The following is a 12,069-nucleotide window of genomic DNA, read 5'->3' as shown; positions in this document are numbered from 1 at the left end:
TCAAAGCTGGAGGCTTGTTGATTCTCTGGTTCGCTATCAGACCGGCGCAATTTCGCGGTTTGCTTTTGTAAATAACAATAACTTTAGCTTTCGCCTTCGGCATTTGTATTCTGTGTCCGCTGGGTTCGAAATGCATACATAGGTATTTAACATGCACGGATCAATGTCACATCATGCAAGCGTATGATTGCTAATAAGCGTCTCAGTCGCTATAAAGCCTAATTAAATGATTTTGGAAAAATGTACTCCAGTTAACTTCCACATTCCACATTCCACAAACAAACAAACATTGATAGTGTGCATTCAAAATTGTCATTTTTGATCGATACACAATAGCTACGTATCAGCAATATGGAAGTTTATATGCAACTAGGAAAATTTCCAGCAGTCATGAAAAATTTTACTAATGCGAATTATGATGTTTATCAGTGTAGCATCGTTTTTTGTAAGAACTATTTTTGTATTTGAACTACGCCTAAATCTTTAGCAAAATATATTTTTATAAGCTATAAATTGGGGCCTTAGTATTACATAGTGATACCATTCAATCTATTTCACTAGAGAGATGCATATTAATATTGTTCGTGTTGAATATGCCAAACGTGATTCAACAAAGATAAGAAACAAGTTTAGCTCTGTTGCAATTCTGGATTATCCTATTATTCGAATTACTACTCACCTCAACACGTGACATGACTAACACACATTATATCGGAACTTGTTTACATAATGGATGATAATTACACTAATTGGAAACTGCGATTAATTCTATTGCCATTTTATATTGCATTAGACAAATTGAATTCGATCAATTCAAAAAAAGTGAATATTAATCGAGTATTTCGGTCGCGTAGGAAAACACAAATTTCTTTTGTCACTGATATTGTCACGAAAATTAAATTCCAAAATAATTATTTCAGAATATTAGAAACAAATTGGTCGTTTTAGACAAGTATTTAATCTATTGTACTTTATTCCAGGACGAATTTCGCATAGAAACCAAAACAAGCCAAATTTATCAATAATGGCTGTCACCTTTTTGTTCAGGGGAGTATTTTCGATTGTTTCTACTATTTTATTACTTCCGATTTACAGTTGTTTAAGTTCTTAAGTTTAAACGAAAAATTCGGATTTTTTTGCCGTATGTACAAAATGCGTTTGCGCACTTCCTCTTGATTTGACATCATTATTCTGAAAGTAACAAGAATGTGCGTGTACCACGAAATCAAGTCGAGAGTTTTGGCTGTCATATAATTGAAATGATTAAGCGATCCGTGAAGTAATTCAAAATCTACACAGAAATTTAACCTAGACAGGCTTTACTTTAGGGTAAGATCTGGAAAACATGCTTTCCGACTGCATGGATGGTCGCAAATGCTCTATCTTCAGGGCGACATCCTTGTAAATCGCTGGTTACCTACGAAAATCAGCTGATTACATGTCATGATTTGTGAGTACTACTGAGACAACAAACGAAAATAGCGATGCGACTATCGAACAACAGCCCTCATCCTTCAAAGCAACAATTGCAACCGCATTGGAACAAGGCAAACAAGCAACTACTAACCACAAAAATAGCAAATAAATTACTTCAGTCCCCAGGTTTGGTAAGTTGACAACCACCCAAACTCATATCGGATGTACCCGTAAGTACCCAAAATAGTAGTCAAAAATCTCTAAAACGGAACTCATTCACTTTTCTTCGAGATGGCTTAATCGTTTTTCTCGAACTTAGATTCCAATTAAAGGTCTTACGATCTTTTATGAAATTTCTGATTTTTGTCCGGATATGACTTTCGGTTCCGGAATTACAGTGTGATGAGTGTTTGAAATATCAAGCCGTCCTATAGGGCGGCGATGCAAAATAGAGAAAAATTCTTCTAAATTGGGCTCAAAATTGTTTCAATGCATAGGTCACATAGGGTTTTGGTCATACGTCGAAGTCGATTCGGCTATCCCGGTCCCCGCAATCCGGTTCCGGAAGTGCCGGAAATAGTGGCCAAAACCTTTGAAACTTACTCGCTAACTTTTATTCAAGGTGATTCAAAAGAAAATCACAAATAAAAGGTATTTCGGAATTACAGGAATGCGTTAAAATTTCAAGTCTACGCTGCAAAAAACGGAAAAAATCTTCTAATTTTGGCTCAAAACTGTTTCGATTTGTAGGTTATGCTAATTTACACCCGAACAAACATTCCTTTTCCCTTTTTTATTTCAATGAATAGTTTTTTAAGAATACGCGTCATGGATCAAAACGCGTCATAGAACAGAACGCTTCCCACATTATCAGATCCGAATGAATTCCGAACCAATTTCGAATCGATGAGAAATTTTCAATCGGAATTCTATGTAGAAATTATGAAAATTTTCCCTTGACATAAATTCAAGCATGCCATAATTTATTCGGTGATGACACAATATTACATCTACTAACATGTAAACATTAATTTACGTCTCTATCAATGTAAGCTTCAGCTAGACGAACTGTGAAGTTACTGATATGACCTATCTACACATGTTATGAATTGTGAATGTAAGTGAATCGTGACGCTCCTTTTAGGTGTATCTATGAGGATGTAAATTGTTCTAAGTGAGTACACTCTTAGAAAAAATGAAATTTACGCTTGACATAGATTCAAGCATGCCATAATTTATTCGGTGATGACACAATATTACATCTACTAACATGTAAAATAAATTTAACGTCTTTATCTAAGTTAACTTCAGCTAAATTAACTGTGAAGTAATTGATCAACTTATCTTTACATGTTTTGAATTGTGAATATAAATGAATGCTGACACTCCTTTTATGTGCATCTAAAAAGATGTAAATTTTTCTAAGTGTGTAACCTAAACTACAAGCGAAGATCCATTAACGTTGACGGTAGTTGACTGATCGTCTGAGTCGTACTAAAAACTGTTTGATTGTAGGTGTTTCGTGATAATAAAAACTAATTTCAAAATGGTGAATGTGCTTTTGTGGTTGTAAGTGGGCTATAAGAAAGAGCAATGTACTCGTTAAAGATAGTTGTTCCTTTCCCGAGCTATGTACGATTCAGACGGTCCGTTATCCTCCGTTACAGTCAACCTCCGTCATAATTAGTTGAATGCATTCATATGGTAGTAAAGTATTAAACTAATTCTGACGGACGCTGACGTTCCGGTAACGGTGACGGAAGGAGACGGACCATCTGAATAGCACTTTAGTTGCCGTAAAGTATGCCACTCTGTTAGAAAAAAAAAAAAAATGAAAATTACACTTGACGTAAATCCTACTTTCTTAGATGGCGGTAGATTATTACATTACATCTGTCTCGATGTCAAACTCAGATTAATTAGTCAAAGTCAAAGACGTGATTCATTTGTACATGCTTTGGGTTGTAAATTCAAGTACTTTGTGGGGCTTTTTTGTTCTTTGGCGTGAGCAGAGGATCCAGGTTTCATAAAAAATCGATGTCAAAAGTACAACCGATCCCGCATCAGCACGGTCCGAAGAGCACTGGGAACAGTGTTTTTGATCCGGAGTCAGCATGTAAGGCACCCAGAGGCAGGCTAAAGTTTTTCATCGGCATAATCTAGCTTAAAATATGAAGTGTGCCCTATAAAATCTAATCTTTGTGGTATCTAGTTTAGCTGCAGCCCCCAAATTTTCATGTTTTTTTACATTGTTCTATGCAACCCAATCGTACTCGGTGTAATCTGATGGAGTACTAGTCCTATAATATTCATTGATCGTCTCTTTTGTTTGCTTCATCGTTTTACCTCTCAGTAAATATTGTTTTTCCTTTCTGTATAGAAAGTACAGATGGGCAAAACAGTTCATTTCAAAGGACCATTCAGAACTACAGTTTGTCCAAAGACTAAACGAGAATCTAAGTTTATTGGGTTAAGCGAGCAAAAAAAAGGTCTCGCAAATTTGAACTGCGGTTTTCTGATTCCTAATTCTTATTAGAGAATTACCGTTCTCGAAAAAAAAACTATTGATCATTCATTCTTTCACAAGAACTAGTTCTCCCCTCACACTAACAACTTCAACGAGAGCTCTTTTCTTTCACATATATACACCACTGTTGTGTAAGTGTGCACGCATCATGAGTGCGTTTGTTTATCTCCTTTTACCTCCTCCACTGAATCGCACCAAAATGCTAGAGCAGGGCTAATAAATTCTCTGAGGTGGATATAGATACTTTCACAGAGGTGTACATGCCGGTGAGCACTCTGAAGTATGGTTTGCGTAGAAGAAGCGTGGGGCACGCAAAATCAGATAAATAAAACAATTTATCATTAAATTTTCAATTTTCATTGCAAATTTTTCATAGCAAGGCTAGATCTACTCTCTATTAATTGAAGTTCACAGAAGTGTTCGCTCAGAAAAAAAAGTGTTTGCTCACCATCACGCGCCAGTGATCACTTAGGTGTATTTAGGGGAGAGCACGTGAGAGCGATTCGTGCGAAGAGAATGTTATTCTCTCGCACCAACTTCTCTCAACACAAGCACGCACTCAAAGTCTGTCTGTCTGGACGCTGAGAAGAAGTGCGCTTTCCTCCTTGTGTGGAGCGTAGAAAATGTATCCGCAGTGTATAATTGAAACCTACGCCCTGGTGTATCACTCTAGTGAAATGTCATCTCTGGTGACACCAATGTTTCTTCATAGCATAAATAGTTACGAAATAGTTATTTAGGTTTCCAAGCACCACATCTTTTTGTCATATTGAATTATTCATAGTTTATAAGTTATCGCTCCTTAATCCAAACATATCTTTAATCACAACTATATGCTTCTAGCTGCTAGTAAAAAATAAGTTTATTTGACTTTAATAGTAGCAACCCGTAACTAGTTTTGAAACCACTTAACCCAACTATGTTGCAACAAGAGCACGAACATATTTTTTTATGTTATACTAGTTTAAACATTGTGACAGCAGTGTTTCTTTATAACGTAAACATAGAACTCACTATCATTTGTAAGTTATCGTTACCTAATTCTAACATGTCTTTAATCACAGCTATGCTTTTAGCTACTAGTTGAAAAAAGGTTTATTTTCCGATTCGAAACCATTAGAAATACGTTAGCGTATATGTGAAACGTTACTGTGAATTGATATAGCAATAACATAGATATTATAAGATTATAACATATAAGTTCTTCATTGGTTCAGATAGTTAACGGAAATGCAACAAAAAAACTTTTATTGGCTTGAAAATAGCGAACACAATATGGAGTCTCAAGAAGTGTATAAAACATAAATATTACCAGGATATTACTTTTTTCAAAACTACTTTTTGCCGAGAATAGTGAAAGGCAGAATAGTAATTTTTGTTCTATGTACTGTCATAAACACGAAGAAAATAATATAGAGATCGAACATCGATTGAGATAGTATTATAATTCTCATGATATATGAAATTAAAATGATGAAAAATCACTCTACTTGGAATAATTTTGAGTATTCTGAACATAGGGTTATTTTGTTGTTTATTTTTTATATCTTTATAAACAGATTTTGATTGAAGGCGCATAAAAAAACAGTTAAGTAAAATTGAATTCCGCTCGAAAGTTTTAAAATCGTTGTGAAATTTGTACCTTGTATCAAGTTTGTGATTTAAAGTACTCTTCTGACTTTTTATTGATGATAGAAAAGTAATCGGATTCATTCAATGTTTATTATGTCGATGGTGACTAATTTTCAACTAGTTTACTTGAAAACAAGTTATGGAAAGATAAGTTATTTCTGTATGGCATTACAACGTAACGACAACTTATTTTTAGCCGACTTAGCAACTAGTAGAAACTGCACTTTTTGAGTCGCGCAAGTGGTTAGATGTTAGTAACAATCACTCAAATATCTGGTTGCAAACTAGTCACAAATAAGCTAGCGTAACAAAACTTGTCACTTGGGTGGAGATGTAATCGTCTAAATGACACAACCGACAAATAGCACTTTTTTCTATCCGCACAATTATATTAGATTTGACCAACGATCGAGTTCAAATGTACAATTTTCAATATATTTGGTTTGAGGAATGTTGTCCAATATGTGTCGTTAGCACTGAAGCATATTTGAATTTGAATCAAAAATGACCCCAAATTTGTGTTAGAAAGACTTGCGTCTCGTTTTCATGTGCACCTCGTGCACTGCACAACCGGTCAAACGGAAGGAATAAACTGCATCCCTATCCGCATTCAATTTTTTTAAAGATATTCTATAAATTGGATGAAAACAAGCTCTCTGAACACGAGCACTTTACCTTGTGCACCGAGTTCTTGTCGCTGTTTTAGTTTGTTTCTGTGCACATGAGGGACTGCACTGATTCAAACAGAAATCAGCTCAGCTCTGAGTTTGGTTTTGCTCTCTGTCACGTTTGGCTCTGTGAGAACATGTATGCTCTTCAGGAGAGGTTTCAGTAGCTTATGCTAACGGCAGTTGAAAACAAATTGTTGTCTCAGTTCCAACGTCGAATTGGTTTTATTGATAAAGTTATGGACAGATTTTCTCGCCATGTAGAGCACCGAATCATTCTTTTTTTTTTTGTTTCAATTATAGAGGTTTTAACATCTTAGGTCATTCGCCTCTTCGGACCAGAAAAACTTTCTGACCCTATGTGCGGGGTTGGGAATCGAACCCAGGCAGGCTGCGTGAAAGGCATCGACTATCCCATCACGCTATACCCGTCATCACCGAATTATTCTATTCTATTCGATAACACGAAATAAGTTCAATGAAAAAATCTTATCCAACCGTATATCGTTATTTTATTGTATTGAATAACACATGCGAATATCCATTCCTCAAATATTAGTTTTCACTTACAACGAACTGTTACATCTCATAACATACCACATGAATAGTGCACAACCCGTAAATTTTGTCACGGGACGCTACTGATTAGAAATTATCTTAAAACCCGGTTTTAATGAGACTGTATGAATATCAAGAGAAAGGCATTATGACACCATTAGGAATAGTTTTTTTTAAATATAACAGATATTATTTTTCATACTCATCATAATGTCAAATACATGAGCAAACATTGGAACCTTTATTAATTGCTTCTAGGTAAAGGTTTCTCTTGATGTCGTCTAAAGCATTTTACTACTTTACATCACTTTGAAAATTCTAACCGCAAAACGAACGAATTTGCTATAGTGAATCACAGTTGGACAACAACAATGCAACATAAAATAGCTATCCTAATCCTGCGGCGAAGTATCCAAGTTCATCTTTATGCGAAGGACAACTCTAAATATATAATTCGAGGAGTTCTAACGAATTTATTCCCTACATTTTCATCCGACGTGTACTTGACTAAAATATGATTGTGACAAAGCGACTAGCTATCGATTTTTATTGTAGTGACACTGTTAAAAATAATTTTCGTGTTTGGAATAATCATAATAACGAAATGGTTAGATATACAAAACCAAATCACGTAGCTGCTAGCTAAATAACCGCATATGTATAACCTTCGAAAAACGTCTTCACATCTGAACGACAAGTAAAGCTCCGTACTTGCACCGGCTGCACTTTTCCCACATTTAATACTCACATGCAATCCGGCTGGCTTCGACGGTTGCATCCATATACTGGTAGATGGTAACGGAACCTTGATACTGCGTCATCGGTCCGATCACAACGTCACTGGAGTTTGATAAATTGATCACACTAGTCGTGGCTGGCTGTACGGTGTTGCTAGTGTTTTGATTCGACGGGTTCCCGGTTGTTCCATCCTGTCTCGAATTCGGACTTTGGCTGTAGCTGTTTCCCGGCATGTTAGGAATGCCATTGTGCTGATGGAAGCTGTTATACCGTGGTCGAATACTCATCAACGCATTGGTAACTGAATCCGGCAATGGTGTTCCTGTTGGGTGGGCACTAGTTGTATCCATTTTGGTGGAAGAAATTAAAATCACAACTGAACCGATAGTCTAAACACGTCGTTCAGATCAGCAAATCAACGAAGACGACCGATCCCGCGATCACGAGTGACTTAAACGGGATTGTGTCTAACGCATAGTTATAAGTACTAAGCAACCATTTACAGTAAACCTTTTCTAGCTCGATTTTGATCTTGGCTGCATTTCATAATGCTGACGCTGGGTGCTGGTACTGGCTTACAACATCTATTCACAGATTATCTTCCAAGTTTTGCAGGAGATTTTATTAATATACTGTACACTATAGAACTTTTATTGCAGAGAACTGTTATACTGTGGCTCGATTTCTAGCTTAGCACATGGTTTTGCTGATTAGAGTCGAAAATGAAGACAACTTTTAATCCTATGTAACCGAAGTGAAAGATAACATCAAATGTGCGACCAAATTTGTTAAATTTCGTCGCTTAAATGTTCAAAATTTTACCTAGCAGTAACACTCTTTCTTATCACTTGTATTCATACAGGGTACATACGATATTTGAGGACAAATTGATATTGAATTTATTAAATTATATTTGTTGAAAAATTTATTATAATTGCATGACGTTTTTACATAACGTTAATTGACTCTTAGGCTATATAATTATTCTATAGAATTCTCATTAACGGTAATAATGAATTCAATCCGAGATCTTGAACGGTTGCATCCCCGAATCAAATGCTTTTTGTTCATGTCGATTATTGTGGTTGTTATAGCATCCTTCAGCAATTAAAATAGTGCTATGAGGATGTTTATTGGTTTCTCGTTCTCATACGTAATAACCAAGCGAGATCCATTTTGGAATATATGACCACTATTTCTGGTACTTCCGGAACCGGAGACCGGGACACACACACATACACACACAGACATCACTCAGCTCGATAAATTGAGTGGAATGGTAAATGACACTTTATTTTTACTAGTCGGTTTTCAAGTGATTGCATAACCTTTCTATATGAGAAAGGCAAAAATTGATCAAACCTTTATTGGAATCAATTGAACGATCAATATAATTCAATGTTTGAAGATGATTTCATGCAAATGTTAGCCGCGGCTTTACTTCAGATGGCCTATTTGCAAGGTACAATTTTGGTACACTTTCTCCAACATATCGGCCGGTATTTCACGAATAATGCCAGCCGGCCCATAATCCACACCAAACAGTGCTTCTGGCAGGTCTTCTCTCCAGACGCGGTTATTTAGTTTGTTGACGTATCCATTCAACCAGAAATAAGTTTCGTCGCTAAACACATTTTTTCGACAAAAAAGTGGATATTCCTTCAACTTTGCAGCGCCTGTTCATGATTTGGTAATAGACCAAAAGACGATTCATGATTAAATTATAGACCAAACTGATCAATTTTGACAATGATACAAGGCACGAATCACACGTGATCTGTCAAAAACAGTGTTACCAAAAAGATTATCACCCTTTATATGGATGTCCTCAAATACCGTACGCACCCTGTATATTATGTTTCAATTCTCTCTGCTGGATTATTAATGACTGTACTCTAAAAAAATGTAACACACAAAACCAAAAATTAATTTGAAGTCGAATATTTTTTAAACTTTCAGGGAATCTATTATCACATATTAGCTAAGCTTTTGCAAAGTTAGATTATTCAACCTCCTCTCTCGTGGTAAATTCATGCATCTGGACATGACACTATTCATCGAATTCAGTGCAACACTTGCGTCATCTTTCGTACACCTTTTCTTTAAATCCTTGTTGTTGAGGTTTTTTCAATATATGATATTTTATGGTAAATTAACTGTATTGCAATAATTTCGAGTTCGCCCTTCATACAACAATAAGCCAATCACATAGCTCTCGATTTTAGAAGCATCGGAAATAGTGATGATATGACTTCGAAGCGGAATTTCATTCAAAGCAATCTCAAATGTGGGTAAGAATTCGCAAAATTGATAATTTGGTTCAATTTGATAACTAGGAAAGAGTGTTCGGTTGCCGGCATCCCACCACAACGATTTGACATTTAATTTCAGCCGGATATAAATAAATCTATAAACAGACGCGTCTACTTTTTGCTGCGATCAAAATTAATTTTAATGATGTGAATATCAAGTGGCGTGAAGAACATAAATCGGAAGGATGAATGCAATGGTTATTCTATTTCGAGATTCAATACTGCAGATAAATTTTCAGACCTGGCATCTCTGCATCTCACGATTAGTCGAGAAAAATGGTGTAACGGTAACTGAATTCTGTAAACATTCTGAAAGTGATGAAAAACTTTGGTTCCGAATATTTTGATATCAACTATAGTTGATGTATGCTTCTGTGGCTCAGTCGATTGACAGACGTACATGCGATTTTAGAAGACTTCGAACGAGTTTTTCTATTCATAATTCTGCGGTCAATTCATCTGCAATTTCTAGTTCGAGGAGTACTTGGAACAGGAAGGTTGACATAAATGTATGCCTACTTTGTTCTCTGCACTCAGAAAAATATTATGGTAACAGTTACTATATAGAGGGCCAACCTGACCATGCGAGTATAGTGGTTTTCAGCCGACTATTAAATCAGATGATTTCAACAATAGTCAAGTTCATGTTTACTATAAATGGTATCGGCTCTAGAATAGTAATATTGAACAGTATATTGCATGAATAACTAATACGATTGAGATGGTTAGGCTAACCATGACCGAATCTTTATTTACATTGTGGTTTTCGCTATAACCAGAGCCATGGTATTTTTGACATTTCACTTCTAGTTATTTCGAAACTGAAGGCAGTGGTTGATTCAACAATGCTGAAGATCAGCAAAACATGAGCTAATGTTAAAAAGTTTTATGAATTTGAAGTCTAGAACAAGAACAACAAAATAGTTTCATTGAATTCTATTTTATTTTTGCAATTATTACAATTTTATTATGATGATGTGCCTGGTGAAATATTGATTATCAACGTAGACACGGAGCAGCATTGCTTGGTTGCAACTGTTGATCCCAGGCTCTGTTCGGTGAAGTTTTTCCTGAAGAAGAAATGGAAGAAATTAATAGCCAAGTCCAGAAACAAACCTCAATACCCACCTGCCGTATATTGTTATTTTTTCCGTCGGATTCGAGCGATTTGAATCCGGGAATCGGATGCTGTTCATCGTTTTTAATCAATCGCTTGATGTTGTTTCTACAGCGACCGATAAAGAATAATAAGAATTATACAGGACGTCGATTTCACTAGAAAACAGCCATTGCCGGGAAAATTGTTGAAAAATTTAATTTCAACGACGGAAACTAGTAAGGCTACAAAATTTACTCACCTGCAAGACCTTCCAAATTGCACAATATAAGTCACAATATACATTTTTTCAAATCATTTACTGATGTGTTACGAAATTGTCTGCTGTATTGTAACTTTATGTGACAATAACAAAGTATATCCGTTTATTGACAATTTGTATAGTCAGCACAAATGAAAAACATAGTCGGTTAAAAAACACTATACGATAATGTGCTTACTACATAAATTCTGTTGATATGGACTACATGAATAGTGTTTTCAAACTTCATAATTTCATTTAAACCATGTTTCTATTTATGGTAACATTATTATACTGTGTACATATTTACATGGTAGCGATAACTATTCAGCTCCTCATATATATCAAGGCTCGAGAGCAATTTCACCTTACTAGAAATTGTGAGTTTAACTATTTGTTCTTATATTTGAGATGACTACCATTGTCAGGATGACCATGCCAGAAAAGTCATAAATACAAATAGTTTAGTCAAGTCGTAGTCTTTGTTGTCTAGTAATTTATACAATACAGATGGTGAATAGTCATATATCATGATTATTGCTACTATTTAAGCGTATAGTTGAAATGACAATGGAAAACAGGCTACGGTTACTATGGTATTTTGCTCAGTGTGGTTTCACATTCATACACGATCATTCGTTTTAACCCATAACTCTAGAAATGTATCTTCGAAAAATTCAATGTCAGCCAATGAGAGTGGTAAATCTTCTAATTTCAATTCAGAATTGTTATAATACAATTAAAATTTAATACATATGTTTTTATTGTAAATTAGAATGGAAAAATTGTATGGATTGTTGCTATACCCTGTAACTTAATTAGCATACGAACAGAATAATTTTGTAGAACGAATAAATATG

The 12,069-nt window shown here is 35.4% G+C and overlaps 1 protein-coding gene across 1 annotated transcript in view; it reads right to left on the bottom strand.

Annotated features, from left to right (window-relative positions):
• The window catches only part of LOC131434187 (uncharacterized), a 64,809-nt gene extending 56,819 nt beyond the window's left edge, over positions 1-7,990 (bottom strand). The window contains exon 1 of the mRNA XM_058600841.1: positions 7,550-7,990. Coding sequence (XP_058456824.1) covers positions 7,550-7,889 — 340 coding nt within the window. The 5' untranslated portion in view covers positions 7,890-7,990. The remainder of the gene's footprint in view (positions 1-7,549) is intronic.
• Between the last annotated feature and the right edge of the window lie 4,079 nt (positions 7,991-12,069).

Source organism: Malaya genurostris, chromosome 3 (assembly GCF_030247185.1).
Source record: "Malaya genurostris strain Urasoe2022 chromosome 3, Malgen_1.1, whole genome shotgun sequence".
Lineage (NCBI taxonomy): Eukaryota > Metazoa > Arthropoda > Insecta > Diptera > Culicidae > Malaya > Malaya genurostris.
The sequence above is the reverse complement of the archived record's forward strand: the minus strand, read 5'-3'. Positions and strand labels throughout refer to the sequence as shown.